This window comes from Sapajus apella, unplaced genomic scaffold, assembly GCF_009761245.1.
Source record: "Sapajus apella isolate SASKATOON/1434 unplaced genomic scaffold, GSC_monkey_1.0 scaffold30, whole genome shotgun sequence".
Taxonomy (NCBI): domain Eukaryota; kingdom Metazoa; phylum Chordata; class Mammalia; order Primates; family Cebidae; genus Sapajus; species Sapajus apella.
The window spans coordinates 11462973-11482530 of NW_022436970.1; the positions used below are offsets into that span (position 1 = coordinate 11462973).

Genomic DNA, 19558 nt, shown 5'->3' on the forward strand with positions numbered 1-19558 from the left:
AACCCATAACCTAACTTTAACGTAGCCAGTTTCAAACCAAAACCTACGATAACAATCCCAACAGCTTTTTAAAAATTCCTTTTTGATTGCAAGGCACTATTATTGGTATCTCATGATTTACTCATTTAATCCTGTGAAGTAGATGCTGTTATTGTGGTCTTTGTTTTTTAGATGAGGGACTTGTAAGATTTATTGATGAGGTAAAATGAGGAAACTGAGGCAAGTATAAAAAAATGAGAAATTAATTTATTCAGCTCTCGGGCAACGCCCGGCTGTTTAGGTCATGGGGTTTTATGGGGAGGTAAGGCGATTGATTGGCTATTGGGGAAACAAAGCAAAGGCAATCTTACTGGCTGTCAGGAAGCAGGAAATACCTGGAACTAGTTGCCATTGGTAGGCGTGTGGGACTTTGGGTAAGTGGGACTTGATTGGCAGTTGGGGAAACAAAGCGAAGTCAATCTTATTGGCTATTAAGAAGCAGGAAATACATGGAGCTAGTTGTCATAGGTAGGCAGGTGGGACCATGGGTAAGTGGGCCTGCTGGGGGCATACAGAGCAGACTGCTACCAGGCAGGGTCTGATGGAGCATCTTTAAAAACTTTTCCTGCAGGGTTTATCAACAGCGGGCTGGGGGTTGAATGAATAATTTAGTGCTGAATGTGGTCTTGGGTCTGGTATGCGGAGGCGGGTGCGGGGAAGCCATGCGGCAAGGCCAGATAACAAGCTTGGGTGATGACGTAGTTATCAGACGGGAGAGAGGTGGATGTGTCCGTTTAACCCTCTGCGAGGCAGCCGGCCTTACAAGACTTAAGGCTTCATCTCTGGAACTTTTTAGAATGTAACTTATCCAAGATTATGTAGTTAAGACAGGCCCAGAATTTGAATCTTTATCTGATACAGACACCCACAGTCTTCATTGGTAACTGACTCCTCAAATGTTGAATTCCAAAAGTTCATTTGCTGTTTAGTTTTTTTATGAGTTGGATGTATTGTCACCCTGAAACAATGTTACCACATCCACTCAATTCATAAAGTAGCCTACATAATATAATTTTGCTCTATTGCATCTGAAAATATATATTCTCAGGAGTCAAAGTGTTTATGTCATCATCTTTAAGAGATATTTCATTCGCTTGAGAAGGGATAGTAGTGAAACAGGAACTGTCCTCTGGCCACAGGCTTCACATGCTTGTCCCAGCCATCTGACCACAACTCTAAACCATTTCTCCCCGTCCCCAGGAGACTGGTTTGCCACTAGATGAAGGAAGAAGCTCCATGACTTTGCCCCTTCTCATACAGTTAGTCGTTCTTACTTAAGATCACTCCTCACAATTCTCATCTCATCACTGGACTCATCCCTACGCTGGCACATCATATGCTGTTCAAAGTTTAAGCACCTACCTGCCTTTTCAAATGATAGAAGGCATACCTTTCAGGCAGGTTAGTCAGACCTACCTACAATAAATTTTCAACTTAATTAAGGCACCCACATTGGAACATCAAGGCATGATACCAAGTTGCTTGTACTTTATAATTGAAAGTCTAGAACAACTGGCCCTCTAGTGTGGTTTCTAAATGGAATAAACTTGTTTTTCATCCTAGGATAAGGTATCTGGATTTGGGGAGATTGTGTTCTATGCACAGGCTGCAGTTAATGTGCCCTAGTAAGGGTTACCGTTCTGGTGCTTCTTAGCATACAGTAATTAGATGAACACTGGATCTTTCTTAAATGCCCTCTGGAATATCACAACTTTATGGATATATATTTTAAATGTATGCATTCATTTTAGCAGTTCATTGCACAAAGTCATTGCAACTCGTTTATTCTAATTGTGTGAACTATTTAAAATATTTGATAAACTTGTGTCTATTTATATACCTCTTTCACATTTCTCCTACTAACTATAGTATTAAGAAATTTGGTGGTAAAGTTTTTTATTGTATAACAGATACTCTTCTAACAGAAGGGACTGAAAAGCTCAGGATAGTGCATTTTCTGCTTTAATAGGGAGGCATCTTTTGGCTTTATGTTCTCAAAACTATATTTTTATCCTCATCCCCAGAAAAAAAACAGAAGTAGGCAAATGATACTTCTTTGCCTTAATCATTCTATTGTTGATTTATTTATAGGAAGTAAAATGAATTCATAAACCAAAGTGCAACATGGTGATTTAAGTGAGCACTTTGTCATAAATTCTCATTCCTCTGTGTTTTAGGGGTGTGTTCGAAAGTTGGTTTTGTAACTGATTTTATATCTCTTGCATAATCAGAATTCTGTAACTGAAATAAATAGACATTAGAATAAAAGTGTTTTTCCATGCTGCTGCTAAAGCACCTCCTGGGTGCATGCCAACAATGAATGGGCCTCACAAATACAGCTGAGCTTTCTCACTCTTCTGTTGATCAAAATAATTCAATTCTGTAAATGTTTGTGGAGGGAGGCCCTACTATGCACAACTCATGCTGCAAGATGTTCAATAAATAATTACAAAATAGCAAATAACCTCATTGCAATAGCATAATCTAACATGCTACACAGCATACATGACAATAAGTTCGAAGGGTGGAAAATGGAAACTACTGAGCTTTTCAGCTGATCACAATCAAATCAGAACACATCAAACAGCTGGTGTTCTGTGACTCAGAATCAATCAACCAGTTTTGAATCACCTCATACTTTATTTCTCTTTACAGTTTCACAGAAGAGATTTAAACCAGCATATGTCCTTGCCATTTGGTTAAATTTCTGCTTTGAGTTGCTTTGCTTTCACATTCTAATACCAATGCATGAAAATTAGTGTAATATAAAAGAAAAAAATAGGGCTATATTAAAATGATTTTTAAAATGACGCTGCCACATTTGTGTAAAATAAACCATATGCTCAAATAAAATGCCCTAGAAGAAAAGTGATATTTTAAAGTTGTGTTATGAAATGAAGATAATTCTGCATCAGCTGTATTTAGGTAATTCACAAATATACCAGTGTTTATTATGATTTTATAAGTGTATAATTAATATTTTAATAATTATACAAATAATGATATTTGTATAATCTTAGGAAATTTGTATATTCTTAAGATCAGTAGTAAGTTAGCAAATGAATGTTAAATGTTATTATATGTTTTGGTTCCTGATACCATCTCTTCTCTGTTCTGATAGGTACCTATTACACCATTCTTTGGCGAAGGCTATTCAGCAGTGGTGACCTCTTCCAATCCTATACTCTACAAGTTATTATCTCTGGACTTTCAGCTGACACCCTGCCGGAGGCAAGAGCTACTAAGCCAACTGGAACTGTGCCTTTTCTCTTGTCAAGGTTTTTTTCTTACACAGGAAAAAGAAAGAAAAAAAAAAGATGAAGTTGGGCAAAGTGGAGTTCTGCCATTGTCTGCAGCTAATAGCTCTTTTCCTGTGTTTTTCTGGGATGAGTCAAGCAGAACTCTCAAGGTCCAGATCAAAGCCCTATTTCCAAACAGGGAGGTCCCGGACCAAGCGCAGCTGGGTGTGGAATCAGTTCTTTGTTCTGGAGGAATACATGGGTTCAGACCCCCTCTATGTAGGAAAGGTAGGGTATGTGACCTTTCAAAGTTGTAAATGATTATTGTGCATGTCTGTGGTTGGATGAAAAACTGCTATTTTTTTTTGTATGAGGATGGTAAACACATGACATCATTTCTGTGAAAGAGTTTATGAAACTCTTTGGCCATAGCCACTGCGAAGTTGTAATCGAGGTATTATATTCAGTACAGTGAAGCCGTATCTTAGGGAATGATGCTTCACTTCTAAAAACAGATGAGGATTCTACAGAGGCCTGGTTTAAACCACTATCATCATAACACACTGATAAAGACGTCATGACCAAAGTAGAGCAAGACTATTTGTAATAAATGAAGAGTAGTAAGCTCTTATAGCGAGTTGGTTTCAGCTGCTGCTTTTAGGATATTATGAAAATGGTGTTCATACTAACATTAATACTTAGGTATCCTTCCCTGATACTTGCAGTGGAAAAACGTCATCATGAAACTATTGAGCCTAATGTTTCTAAATTATGAACAATTCCAATCCACATTTCTTCGCAATCTTGTTTTGATGGCACCCCCTCTGTGTTTGCGTGTGTGTGTTTTAGCTCGCTTTAAAACTTTTGCTTTGGATTAAAAATGATTGTGGGCAGAAGTCAGTTAGAAATGATATTAGACAAGCGATGGGCAGTTCATGGTGCATTGATTGGGTGTCCGGGTGTTAGCTGGATAGACATTTTGTTTTTCACGACTTCCTTCTGTCTGAATATTTGAGAAGGAGATTTTCACTGGAGAGCTTCCTGAACCAAAAGGTGCTTCTAGAAAGCCTGCCCTTTTCTCTGCCATTGTCATATCATGTTCCCAGTTCCTAGTTTACTTCAGGTTCAATTACTTTAATATTTGTAAAGGTGTACTGAATTTTTCAGTTTGGTAGTGAGTACTGGTGAAGGTTTTCTAAGTAGGGAATTTTAGCAAGAAATCTGTGCCCCTGTATTTTTACACTTCTCTCTGTCAGTTTTATGTGTGTCTTCCTGGTAAAATGAAGCTTACCTAACTAATGAGTTTATCTGTAAATCAATTCTTCAACTTTAAAAGATAGAGGAATAATTTGGTGATTTACTGCATGGGTCCTTTTTTCACTTGAGCACACCTTAAGTGAGGGTGAAAATTATTTTTGTTGAAGAGCATCTATGTCAATCAAGGTAATCTGTATTATATGTATTATTTCTTCTAATGTGTCTATATTTTACAAATACTGACTTTTGCTGCCTTGTAAACAAAAGGATGTTAATATAAGTTAAAGGTTTCTAGAGATGTGAATTAGGATTTTTATTAGTTTTTTGGCCCAGTCATAGCATTTTCCTACCTAAACTTATGTAAACACAAAGGTGTTTTGTGTACAAATGTATTTTTTATGGCCATTCTAACAGTAACACAATCATATACGCTATGTGTGTGTGTGTGTGTGTGTGTGTGTGTGTGTGTGTATGTGTGTTAAAATTCTGTCTCATTCCCTTGTTACTTGTTTTCTTATAAAGAAATCAAGAGGAATAACTGTAATGATTAGGATTTGATTAGGAAACCATCTCTTAATTTCATTCATTTTTAATGGACATTTAACAAAGTCATCAAACATTCTTCAATGGACAGATATACAATATTCAAGTAATATATAAAAGAAAGTAATAGTTATTAAGTAAAATCATATTTTGTGACAATGTAAAATTTTCTAAAACCAACAAAAATATTTTTAAACTAAATGCCATTTAATTTGGTATTAAATGGAGCCGCTTGGGTGAAGTTGACATTTTAAAAATCAATAGTTTTAAAATTTTAATGCCCTTCTTCTGAATTTCATAACCTTCACATAATAATTCAGTATGCTTATTCCATATAACGCCTGCAAGTCAATTTAAAATTATGAAGATGTTACTTAAGTTGCATAAGCATACAAAGTTATTGGGCAAAGGCCTTTTGTTCATAAGAGAAATCATGTGGTTTCTTGATTAAGTAACAAGAAATATTATGTACTTCCCTTTCAACTAATCAAAGAAGGTCACTTATTTTTATATGACAGAAAAGTTAGTTTGTTTTTATCTTTTGCATGCTGTATATCGGCAGTTCAATATCGCCTTTCAGAGAAAAATGTCCAGGATAGAAATGGATTTAATATTTAAAAGAAATATTTTAATCATCTAAAATACAGGGAAAAAAGGGCTGTAAAATAATTTGAGATGGAGGGGGAATTTATAGACAGGAGAGACAAATGTAAGACCTTACAAGAACAATTTTCATATATCCTTGGAAAAAAGTGGCAGAGAACTTGAGTACTATAGGTTTTATACTTGAGATGATGAAATGATTATTTCCATTAATAGTTTGGTGGTCTGAATAAGCAAAAACATAATAAAATCTTTGACTTAAGTACAGTTTTTATTACTTGGGTAAATAAAATAGATACTTTTTTCTTTTTTCAGTTTGGGAGGTGATGTCTATGCCCAGAAATGTTTATAGGACAGAAAGAACTAAGAATTATAGAAGAAGATGTGGAGAAATAGCTAGGCAGATAATCATAGAAAGAAAAGAAAGAACCTGATTATTCAGTGCTTGTCACAGATGTGTATCCAACCTAGGCTAGTTAGATGGTCACACTCTTAGTCATCCTAACACAAGTCTAGCTACTTGGGTAATTTGGAAAATGTAAGTGATGACTTTAATACATTTTATACCTTAACTTGATCAGATAATGGATAAGTACAGTATGTGTCAAATTGACATCAGTTTTATATTCTTGCTCTACCACTTTCTACCAGTTGTAGAGCTTAGGGGCAAGTTGCCTAATATTATTAAGGTTTAGTTTTCTAATCTCTAAAATAGAAAAATGATATCTACGATTCAATTCTGTTACTGAATAAATCCAATTAAATTATTTATGACATTCAATTACTCTGGACATTATTGTATTTTATATTTCACTACATATTAATTATAAATTAACTTAGTTATGGATCATCTATTTTGTTACATGTCACATGTTATCTGTGTGATTCCTCAGATGAAAGCTGGCATTATTGTACGTTCTAATAGTGTTTATATTTATTCCAGTTAATTATAGGAATGTCTGTTTTGGCAGTGCTTAACAATGCAGTTTTAAAAATTATTTACATATGATTAAACTATGGCAGAGATACAATTAGTGGGTAAAAAATTCAATCCTTAAAGAGAAACTTCTAATGTTAGAGAAATTATGTCTGTGAGTTTTTTTAGACTTTCAGATTTGGAGTCAATATTAATGGCAGATGACCAGCAAGATCAATTAAATGACTCTGCAGTGAATAAAATTTGGTCATTAAGACAATGGAGATAATGAGGCTACAATATGGCTTTCAAGCTTATTATTTTAGGTAATTTACTGAGTTGTTTTTTACATATGATAATCTAAGACCAAAGTAAAAGAGTCTATTGAATGGGGCCAGGAATGCTTCTAGAACCCTTACTCAGGAATCACTGGGGCACAGACTTCTGGACTGTGCTAGACTCCGATGGTACAACCCGTATCATTAGCTTTCCATCATTTGCTTGTCAAAAAAGTTGATAAACTGCTGACTCTAAATGTATAGACTTAAAGAAGGAGTCCTTGGATGTTAGTCTGAGTTTTTTTTTCTTGTCATTTTATTTATTTTATTTTATATATATATATATATATATATATATATATATATATATGTATATTAATTGTACTTTAGGTTCTGGGGTATATGTACAGATTATGCAGGATTGTTGCATAGGTACATACATGGCAATGTGCTTTCCTGCCTCCACAACCCCGTCACCTATATCTGGCATTTCTCCCCATGTTATCCCTCCCCAACCTCCTCACCCCCCAACAGTCCCTCCCCTATTCCCCTACAACAGACCTCAGTGTGTGATGCTCCCCTCCCTGTGTCCATGTGTTCTCATTGTTTAACACCCACCTATGAGTGAGAACCTGCAGTATTTGATTTTCTGTTCTTGTGTCAGTTTCCTGAAAATGAAGTTTCCAGATTCATCCATGTCCCTACAAAGGACGTGAACTCATCGTTTTTCATGGCCATGTAACAGTCCATGCTGTATATGTGCCACATTTTCCTTGTCCAATCTATCGTCAGTGGGCATTTGGGTTGGTTCCAGGTCTTTGCTATTGTAAACAGTGCCCCAGTGAACATACACGTGCATGTGTCTTTATAATGGAACGATTTATAATCCTTTGGATATATACCCAGTAATGGGATTGCTGGGTCAAATGGAATTCTATTTCTAGGTCCTTGAGGAATCACCACACTGTCTTCCACAATGGTTGAACTAATTTACACTCCCACCAACAGTGTAAAAGTGTTCCTATTTCTCCACATCCTCTCCAGCATCTGTTGTCTCCAGATTTTTTAATGATCACCATTCTAACTGGCATGAGATGGTATCTCAATGAGGTTTTGATTTGCATTTCTCTAATGACCAATGCTGATGAGCATATTTTCATGTTTGTCGGCCTCATATATGTCTTCTGTTGAAAAGTGTCTGTTAATATCCTTAACCTACTTTCGAATGGGTTTGTTTTTTTCTTGTAAATCTGCTTTAGTTCTTTGTATATTCTAGATATTAGCCCTTTGTCAGATGTGTAGATTGCAAAAATTTTTTCCCATTCTGATGGTTGCCGGTTCACTCTAATGATTGTTCCTTTTACTCTACAGAAGCTCTGGAGCTTAGTTAGATCCCAATTATCTATTTTGGCTTTTGTTGCCAATGCTTTGATGTTTTAGTCATGAAGTCTTTGCCCATGCCTATGTCCTGAATGGTGTTGTCTAGGTTTTCTTCTAGGGTTTTTATGTTTTTAGGTCTTATGTTTAAGCTTTTAATCCAGCTGGAGTTAATTTTAGTGTAAGATGTCGGGAAGGGGTCCAGTTTCTGTTTTCCGCACATGGCTAGCCAATTTAATAAATGGTGTACGAGTTCTGTTTTAAAGAATAACAGTGCCCGTTTCCTTACATGTATATCTTAATTACCATCATGCCCATTTTCTTATTTTTATATGGAAAAAATGAAGTGGAGAGAATCCTTTCTTTTCTCCTTTTTACTTTATATCACCTTTCCCCTGGCTATTTACAGTAGGAGGTCACAATTTCCACCCATTTTCTTGCATCGCGCTGTATTTTTTTTTCAGCCCACTCTTTTACTCACTTGATGTCCCCTAACTATCTGAGGAAAAAAAAAAAAAAAAAAAAGAATTGTCTACCAAACCCCTCAGCCTCTGTTCCAGGTATTAAGTGTTTTTCATCTTTCCTAACTGTAATGGGCTGCCAGCCGATTGCTGTGCCCTAGGCCATTACTTTCACTGAAATGTGAGCTTCGTGCCTCTTCCACAGTTGCTTCCCTAGCTGTTAACATCATTCTTGCTTTTTTTTTTTTTTTTTGCTACTTCCCTTTCTTCTCAACTCATTCAGGGAAAATTTATACCTATTACTCCACTAGAAATCAAATACATAGAAATGCTGTTTGCAGGATTGGCTTTGCTTTAAATTTAAGCTTACTTGTAAGTGTTGGTGAGCATTTTCAGTGCACTTAATTTTACCTCAGCAGTATCTCTGACCAAGAAATCATCTGCCTCCTGATATCTGAAGATGCATTCAGAGTTCCAAAAAAGAAAGTTTCATGTTGAAAATAGGTTGTGTTTATTTTAAAAAATTTGGGCTACAAATTAGATTCCTTAACTGGGAAATTTTTATATTAGATATGGAAAAGATAAATAATGGAGGCCAAGTATGAGCAGCAGGGAACAGCATAGTCATCATAGTAAAATTTACAGGTTATAGATTTTAGTTGGGAAGAGGAAAACAGGAAAAGTGCCCTCTGAAAGTGTACATTGCCTAGGGTCAGGTCAACTCTTAGGAGAAAACAAAGAGAGTTTTTTTTTTTTTTTTTTTTTTTTTTTTAATTGGAATGATAAGAAACACCGTTTTCATAATAACTTTATAACCAGAATTAATTTGTAAAGGCGTGTATTCTTTGTTAGTTTGCTGATAGAAGTGTGGAATTCCTAGTGATTTCAAAAGGAATTTGGGCATGGATTAGCTCTGTGAGATGTAAATAAGTTCAGATTTTTAGAAATACTTCTTGGAGGTTATATTTAGCTCGTATAATACTCCAGTAAACAAATAAATTGTTATTTTCTTTTATTCTTACCATTTTGAAAATAACCTGTGTTAGATTGTGCCACTAAAATTCAGAAACCCATGTTTTATTCAGCTTAATATGGCTATTTCTTTTTTAAAAAGATATCTTGGTTTAGAAATGAAGGTTATAATTATCAAAGGCTTTAACTATGCAGGTAAAAGTTGGACAGAGTGGAAGATTTTCAGTTATACGTCTGATTATAGCCCAACTCGATACTCTAGATTGGGCTGCACGTTTCCTGATTGTCTATGTATGTTGATCAAAATCATGTAAAATTCTTTTTAAACATGTTTGTATTTATATGCAGTCTACTTGCCTCCTATTTTGTGAAGAAAACAGCATACATATTAAAATGCAGTCTATATTAGTTTTTTTTGCTGCTGCTGTTCTTGTTGTTTTGAGATGGAGTCTCGTTCTGTTACCCAGGATGGCGTGCAGTGACATAATCTCAGCTTACTGCAGCCTTCGCCTCTGGTTCAAGCAATTCTCCTGCCTCAGCCTCCCTAGTATCTGGGACTACAGGTGTGTACCATCATGCCTGGCTAATTTTTGTATTTTTAGTAGAGACGAGGGTTTTGCCATGTTGGTCGGGCTGGTCTCAAATTCCTGACTTCAAGTGATCTGCCCGCCTCGGTCTACCAAAGTGTGTATCAGTTGTATTTTAACATTGTATTTCTATAGAGGTTTTTGGTGCAAAGGACAAGATATAAAGTGAAATGATGATTGAGTTCTTTCTCTGCAAAGTGCGCTGTTATTCTTTGGACAAGCTTTATGTGCATTGCTCATAGATACAGAGTCACAGGATCTGCAGCCCTTCATGACTCACCAGGATACACGACAGAATTAGATAAGCAGCAGGACAGTCACTGAGCCTTGGCTGGGTTGAGCATATGTAGGCAAGGACTATATTGGGAAAAATTGGGTCCTCATCATTTTTGTATGATTTATATTGATTATATGTCTTAGGTTGATTACCTGAGACAAACACTAGTTTGTACAAACATGCTTAACATTGTATCCAAGAAAATCTCTTTTGCGTGTTGTTAAACCTACCTTCTGTGTTTTCTTTCTTCTTCTTTTTCTCTCTCTCCTTTCTCCTTTAGATATTTGTCACATACTTATACTGTGATAGATAATGTACTAAATAGAAACATTAAAAAATAAACTCTTTCATAAAATTCACAGTCTGGTTGATAAGCCAAGCAGGTAACCCTATGGCAATGGAAAGCAGTAAATTCCACAGCTAACCAACAGCTGTGGAGGTAGTTACCACAGAGGAAGGAACTCACAGATCCAAGAACAAAAGCTTGCATGAGGACACCTGGTGCAACCTCTGTAATTTTGTATCTTTTAAATACAATCCTCAAATCAAAGCAAAAACAAATTATCTTCTTTGAAAATAGGGCAGAATTTTCTAAAAACTGTACTGAGGGAAGCTTTGTATAGTAGAAAGATCAGTAAGCAGAAACTCCAGGTTAAAGAAGCAATTTTCTCATTATTTTTAACACAGCCCTGAAACAAGTTTTGATTTTCTCATCTTATAATGAGGTCAAAGTGGTAAAGTTTTAAACTTTTAGACTTTTTTATTTTGAACTAATTTTAAACTTGTAAATAAGTTTCAAAGTGCTATTCTCTAATCCAGCTTTTTCAAATATAATGTTTTATATGACTGCAGCAATTATTTAACCTAGGAAATTAACATTGTATGATACTATTTACTAGTTAACAAAATATATTCAAAATTTGCCAATTGTTCTAATGAAATATTAGATACTTGTTTCTGGCAGGAACCAGTTCAATATCACACCTTTTATCTGTCCTGTTTCCTTAGACTTTTCCCGTCTGGGATAGTTCCTTAGTCTTTCATTGTCATTCTTGACCCATAATTGGGTAGAATATCCCACAATCTGGGCCTGTCTCATGCGTCTTCTTAATGCATACATTTCAGGGAATGTATTTTTGGCAAGTGTAAGACAGAAGTGATGCTTTTCCCTTCTGACTGTATCACGTCAGAAGATAGAAGATGTTGACATGACTCATTCATAGTGATGTTGAATTTGATCACTTCTTAAGGTGGTGTCTGCCAGGTTCCTCCACAGAATTAACATTATTTGAAAGTTCTAAAATCTTGAAAGAGATGTAAAATAATCTAAATTCTCATTAGAGATGGGAATAAATACTACTGCTGATTTGAGGGACGTGCAAGGGTTGATTCAGGACAATCTGTTGTCCATGTTTAGAATGAACAGTGTGAGCCAGATTTAAATCTATGATACTGTTAGATAATGTTCATAATTTTATGTAGCCATTGACTGTGTTTCTCACAAACACATCAATTTAAGATGTCAAAGGACAATTGATTTTACTTATTTTTTTTCTGAAACATGCAATAATGTGCTTTATAGTTCAGAATTGCGGGAAAGTTTCAGCTAATGTAGAGTTAAAAATAAGAGCTTTCTCCCCACATTGCCTACAAAATCTAAAGAATTGTTTTGCATTGTAAGGTTGGGCCCCAAATACTTAGCCGTGATAATTACAAATGAAACATTGTTTTGGAAAATAATGGACACTTAGAGTCCTATAAGTGTAAAGAATTGACACAAAACATTACAATCTGATGTATTACATTTTAATGTATTTACAAGATTGAAATCTAAGTAATTCATAAAATTATATTCAGTGTTGAAAAAAATTGTAATGACAGTTTATTCTAATTATTCTTGTTTAAAGCTTATAATATTTCTGTTGCCTAGTCAATACTTATTAAATCTTTGGAAAGCTTTCATGAATTAGAAAGGAGATGTTCTTATATTAGAGTTCAAGTAATATATATGTTTGATAATAAACAGAGTAAGGGAACAGCCGTTAGAATTATAATTGAGAAAAGCTAGAAGATATATCAGCTGTCTATATTGAATAATTATCTTTTTTTCAAATCTTAAAATGTTAGAAGAGTTTGAACTAAAATTAATACTACTTTGTCATAATATCAACCAATCATATTTTAAATATAGATACAATTTCAGTATCATATTTGTCTGTTCTGGCTTCCATAACAAAATATCAGATTAGATGACTTACACAATAGAAATTTCTTTCTTATAGTTCTGGCTGAGAAGTTCAAGATTAAAGTGCCAGGAAAGTCACTTTCTGATGAGGGCTTTTTTCTTGGCTTGAGAACAGCACAGCCTTCTCCATGCCCTCACATGGCAGAAAAGAAAAATTTCTTACCCTTTTAATGAGGCTATCAGTGCTTGGGATTGAGGTCATAACCATGTAATCTCATTTAACCTTAGTTACCTTACAAAAGACTTACCTACAAATCAGTCACGTTGAGAGTTAGGGTTTCAGCTAATGAATTTTGAAGCCGGGAGGGTCACGACTCAGTTCATACCAAGTACCTAAATTCATTATAATTCACAGGAAATGAATGACTAACAAGTAATTGTTGAATAGTAATGTAATCTGTAGTTTAGTTTTAGCAAGTAGAAGTTTACATGGCAATTTCAAAAATGTATTAGAGCTGGCCATGGTGGTTCATACCTGTAATCCCAGCAATTTGGGAGGCTGAGGTGTGTGAATCTTTTGAGGTTAGGAGTTTGAGGCCAGCCTGGCCAACCTAGTGAAACCTTGTCTCTACAAAAAAAAAAAAAAAAAAAAAAAAAAAAAAATTAACTAGGCATCATGGTATGGGCCTGTAATCCTAGCCACTTGGAAGACTGAGGCAGGAGAATCACTTGAGCCTCAGAAGTGAGGGTTGCAGTGAGCCCAGATTGTGCTGCTACACTCCAGCCTGGGCTATAAAGTGAGACTCTGCCTCAAAAGAAAAAAATATATATTAGAAAAATAGTTTAACTGAGGCTTTAGAAATTTTACCCATGTTTGCTTCAATCAGTTGTAGGTCTTAGACCAAGAGCCTGAGAGTTACCTTCTGTCCTTTTGCCATACAAACAAGAAAAGAGAGAGCCAAAAGATACTGGGAGAAAAACAAGCCAGTATGGGGAGGCCATCTACATTTCTAGTTAGGCTAGAATCTTTGTCTTTTGCAAGATAAATGCAGAGGAGTAATTTCTCAAGATGGGGCTGTGTTACAGGAATGGTAATTAAAGTACCAGAACCAAAATGATTAACATCATTCTAGCAAGTTGTGTGTGTAAACAGTGCAGAATTATCTGATAAGAATGCTTCCTTTAGAATGTTTGCTTATCTCCTTCGTTAAAATGCTGACATGTTTTAAGGTATTTAACTGAAAACACACAATCAAAATTTGGACAACACATACATAATGTTCAACAGATGTGAGTTTGAAACATTTGTGATGATCACCAGTGAAATTAGTCAAACCATGCTTAAATTAGATTTTTCTGATTTGTGAGTCATTTAAGGGTCCATATTGGAGTGGAATCTGTATGGAGAGGAAAAGATTACACATTCTGCACTTGATTCTTTGAAATGAAGAAGAAATAAGATAAAAATCGGCATTTTTCTTTCCCATAAAATATCTGAGAAACTCAGTTCTGTATTTCTCATCTACTCTATCCTTGACGCAGTTTACATAATTTTCTCAACTGAATCATAAGAGCTGAATTTAGGTGGTTAACTGATATGTTTTGCTTAATCGAGAGAAGCAGATACTGGGGAGCTGTAGTCATTGGAATTAGATTTAATTACACCTAAGAAAATGTAGCCATCAGCAGTTAAAAATGATTACCAATGAAATAGATGAAAATTATCACATTGAAAAATTATCACATTAGTAAAGCTAACATCATACATAGGGCTTGCAATGAAATATAAAGTCTATAATATAGAGTAAAATAAAAGCAATTGCCTTATAGGGCATAGACACAACCTTAGAAAAGTGATTTTTTACAAGGTTAGTATCTAATGATGAGATACAGTTTAACTCTTGATATTGAAATTACAAACACAAGCTTTAATACAAAGGCTAAGTTATCTTTTTGGTTGATCATTGTAACACTTGCAAGTAGACTTTTACCTATGGCAGAACAGCTGCATTCAGTGCTTTTGGAAGAGCAGTTGTGAAGAGTAATGATCTGAAACAAGATCGTTTATCCCATTGATTAGATCATCTATGGGAAACGTGAGTACAACTGATGATGGAAAATATATACGAGTGAGTGCAGATTTAAGGTCAGGGTCAGAGGAAGAAGTGCATTCTGTTTCTGATCCAATTAAGATTTCACAGTGGATATTTATGACTAAAATAATATTCAAATGATTAACATCTTATAATTGTATGTTTTTCACAGTGCTATTCTCTTCACACTGATAATGGCTTCCAATTTTTAAGTTTAATTTCTCTGTGAATTCTGGGCACATCGATAAAGTCCAGTTTTTCACTTAACTTTTAACCTTCTGCCTCACCAGAGCTAAGACATTTGTGCCAGAAATAGAAAATTTAAGGAGGAAGGACTTTAAGCCACCTCAGAGGTTCAACAGTCATACAACAACTCTTTTTATTATTTTTCCAAGTATCATCTTGGAATTCAGCAAAAAACATAAAACATATAATTTTGGTTGTAAAATACACAGAAGTCACACATAATGTTTTTATCAAATTATATAAGTGCTTTATACTTTAATATAAATATTATATGACTATCAAATATTTTCACTAAAAATAAAAAATATATTCTTATTGTATTTTAATATTAGAGTTTCTTAGGGCTCTGAAACTCATTTATTTTAGTACCCTGAATTCAGAAATTCTTTGTACAAATCCCTGATGACTGATCAAGTAGCCTGAGGTCCATCTCTTAGTGGACACGGGAGTTGTCTTAAAAATACACATTTCAGAGTCACATGATTTGGGTTTGCATACTGGCTCCCCCACTTACAGATGATGTGACTTCACACAAACAACCTATTTCCTCATTTCATTCCCTTATAAAATAAGAACAACAATACCACCCTCACAAGGCTGTTGTACACATAAAGAGAAATAGCAAATGCACATGAAAGCCTCAAATATGTATGTTTTTTTATTTTTTTTTTGAGACAGAGTCTCCATCTGTCACCCAGGCTGAAATGTGGTGGCGTTATCTCAGACCACTGCAACCTCTGCCTCCTGGGTTCAAGCGATTCTTCCGCCACAGCCTCCCGAGTAGCTGGGACTACAGGTTCTAACCACTATACCCAGCTAATTTTTTTTTTAGTAGATACGGGGTTTCACCATGTTAGCCAAGATGGTCTTGTAATCTGCCCACCTCGGCCTCCCAAAGTGTTGGGATTATAGGTGTGAGCCACTGTGCCCGGCCAAAAATGCATTTTTAAAAGTTAGTGAGCTTCTATCTATAATAATTTCTTAGCATCATCAAATATCTAATCAGTCATAAAACACTTAGATAATATAATTATGGTTGTATTTTAAAAAGATAGTACTTATTTTCAGAGATACTTTGAAATATATATGGAGAGAACTGATATGTTGTTGGAGATTTGTTTCAGTGTAATCCTCAGTGTCAGAAGGTGGAGAATAAGAGAGGCTATTGACGAAACATGAGCTAATAACAATCGTTGCAACTAGGCAATATACATGGGAGTATATTGTATTTATGTATAGGTTTGAATTTTTTTTATAATAAAACATTTTAAAAAAAAGTTAGTGAGCTTAATGAGGAAAGGGATTGTGTCAAATCCAAGCATAGCATCTGTATGTACTCAGTGGATGGTTACTGAATGCATGGGAAGCTCATGAAATTATGAGGCACTGTGAGTGTTGCTGTGAGAGGATTTTGAGTTTTAGGATGACTCTTATTTCTAGGAGGTTAGATTACATTTAGCTATTCAAATCATTGAAGGAAACACTTTTATACCCCACACTGTTTTAAGTAAGCATTTAAAAATATTAAATAATTAGTGATCTCAAGCATTTTGTATGACATGATTTCTCAGACTGTCCTTATAGTTAGCTGTGCTGGCTTCTCAGCATCCTAAAACATGAAGGTCAACATTGAACTTCAATAATCCGTGACAGTTCATAAGTCAATTCAAAAAATAAAAATCGAGATTTTTATTTCTCTTGGTTTTGGCGTAAATTCTGTACCTCTATTAATACAAGCCATGATCGCATTATTATTATTGCTGTTAATAGCATTATCTCTTGAGAAAAACAATCTAAGGAAAAATAGGTTTTGAGACTAAATATATACGATTAGAAATAACTGGTGAATACACTGAAAGAACCTATAATGAAATTAATTTTTTTGCCAAAATCTATTTTTTCAAAAATTATTTTTCTTAAAATTGCCAAATGGGAAGCCCAGTATATCTTCTTTCATAGCAAATTCCAATATTTGTTCTTGCTTACCCTTCCCTTCAGACCTTTCACATTCTTCTTTGGTTTTACAAACTAAAACAACCTTTTTCAAATTTTCTCTCCTCCAGGCAGAATGTTAGCCTATCGCAGTGGTAATACATTGCATAGGTGTGGGGGCCTGACACTCCGGTTTCCACGTTACTGAATCTGTTGTGCCTGAGTCAGCATGATTTCCTTGGGGCTGACATTGGGAGTATCTACAGCTACTCTCATATCTCAGACAAGGTTTCGAGCCCTGGGTTCCAGGATAGTCTAGTGCAATGGAAAGATATGGGGCCTGGGAGAAAGAAAAGTCTGGATTTGAACGATGGTTATACCACCCTGATGATGGAGATCATGGATATTAGCATCCCTCTAATTCCTAGGATGGTCCTGGGTTTATTTCAAATCTCCCACACACCAAGCTGAAGGAAATAAACATAGGAAAAGAGGTGGGGAAGGGAAAGAAGAGCTAGGTTGTGGCTATCTGGAATGTTCAATGTATGACCCATCCTTCTCTCTCAAAGCAAAGATGGTAAGAAGATTTCAGTTGGTTTCCTGATAAGTAAAGTATTGAAGATAACAGACAGGAAATGGGGGTTGAACCCAAAAAGTAAGGAATTTAGAAGTAAGATGGAAAGATGGAAGCTTTTTGTTTTGTTTTGCTTTCTCATAGAGAATTGGAAGTTATGCGGCAGTTCCTATGTTGTATGCTCGTCTTTGGCTATGTTACCTGATACAGATGGCATAGATAGTAATGAGATATGATTATGCCAGTGCATTGAGAGGGAGTTTAGCCTAGTAGTTCTCACTGTGGTACTGGATATGGAAGATCTGACGGTGAATCTCAGCATTGCCATTTACTTTGAAATGGCTCGGTTTTTCACCATTTAATTTCTGTAAAATGGGTTTAATAATAGATCTCATGTAATAAAGTTGTTGTCAAGAATATATAGATTAATATATATAGAGAACTTCTTGTTTTATATACAGAAAATGTTCATTAAGGATTAACTGTTAATAATAGTGGTACATATTTTTATTCTGCATTCAATTGCTACTTTCCATAACTGTCCTAATTCAGGTGTTTTCTTTTCAATAATATTTTTTAGATAACCTAAAGGGTAAGGCTGGGGTGTCTAATATTTTGTCTTGCTTGGACCACACTGAAAGAAAAAGAATTGTCTTGGGTCAAAGATAAAATATACTAACATGGATGACAGCTGATGAACTAAAGAAAAAAAATACGTAATGTTTTAAGAAAGCTTATGAATTTGTGTTGGGCTGCATTCAAAGCCGTCCTGGGCTGCATGTGGCCTCCAGGCCTTCAGCTGGAGAAGATTGGTCTAAGGGAAAAACAAGGATGAACTCAAGTAGTCATCACATTGGCATACTTGTGACAACAGGCAAGTCCTCTAAATTACCTTTCCTTTTTCTCTCATCTATCACCAAAGGACTGTGATGCCAGGTCTCTCTCCTCAAAGTTGGAGTCAGCTTTGAATCAGATAACTTCTGCTAAAATGCTTTGAAATATATAAAGTATCTAATGTTAAATAAAAGTTATTTATGATGGGAAGAGCAGGTACTAGTTATATTTATAAAATATTAGAGTAAGAACAGAATTGGCAACACATACACCCCTTTTGGTAATTATTTATGGGTAATACTTGGGAAATGTATTTTGGCAATTATTGATGAGTGATACATGGTATTTTATATTATATTTTATTTTTGTTTAGAGATGGAGTCTTGTCATTAACTAGGACAACAGGTGTACCCCACTATCCACAGCAAGTAATATTTTATATATACCAGAAACACTTCTAGGATTTGGCTGCTGTTTTAATAATTTACATATTCAGAATCAAATCAGAATTAAAATTACATAGGATAACTTTTTAAATCACACATTTGAAGAAAGTGCAGAACACACATACACACAAACCCAGAGAGAGAGAGAGAGAGAGAGAGAGAGAGGATTGTTCTATTCTCAAATACTTTTCAAAACCTGAAAGCTAATGAAATCCTTGTGGGTTTCCCAGGAGGCAAGAAATTCTTGTGCCATTAGGATTCTACAGAAGAAAAGTGGTGTTCAATGGAACTTGATAAATGGGATTATTAATCTCTCAGTTAATTGTCTTTTGTTGTCTCTCCTTTGTCTCTCTCTTTCTTGACCATGCCTTAGGTTAGAACATCATTGAATTTGAAGTTTGGCTCCAACCTATCACATCGCTAAGGCTTACCAATCCTATAATCCATACACTTCTAAATTCAGAATCTGAGTTTGAAAAATTCATTTTAGTTCTACAAATGGTAGCATTTAAACCTCAGCAGCTTAAGTATTCAAAATTAATACTGATTGTATAACATTATTTTAGAGTAGTGAAATTCAGACAGTTTGTGGGGAAAAGGTACTGAACATCTCAATATAATTTACTTCTATAAACAGGCATTTTTATACCTTTGGAAAGATACATGAGTAGAAACAAAATATTTTGCAATTCTGATCAT

At 35.1% G+C, this 19558-nt stretch overlaps 1 protein-coding gene across 2 annotated transcripts in view; it reads left to right on the plus strand.

Moving 5' to 3' along the window:
* Positions 1–19558, plus strand: part of CDH7 (cadherin 7) — a 135588-nt gene that overhangs the window by 9231 nt on the left and 106799 nt on the right. For both annotated transcript variants that reach the window (XM_032293704.1, XM_032293705.1), the window contains exon 2: positions 3161–3566. In XM_032293704.1, the coding sequence (XP_032149595.1) occupies positions 3357–3566 (210 nt within the window). In that variant the 5' untranslated portion in view covers positions 3161–3356. The remainder of the gene's footprint in view (positions 1–3160; positions 3567–19558) is intronic.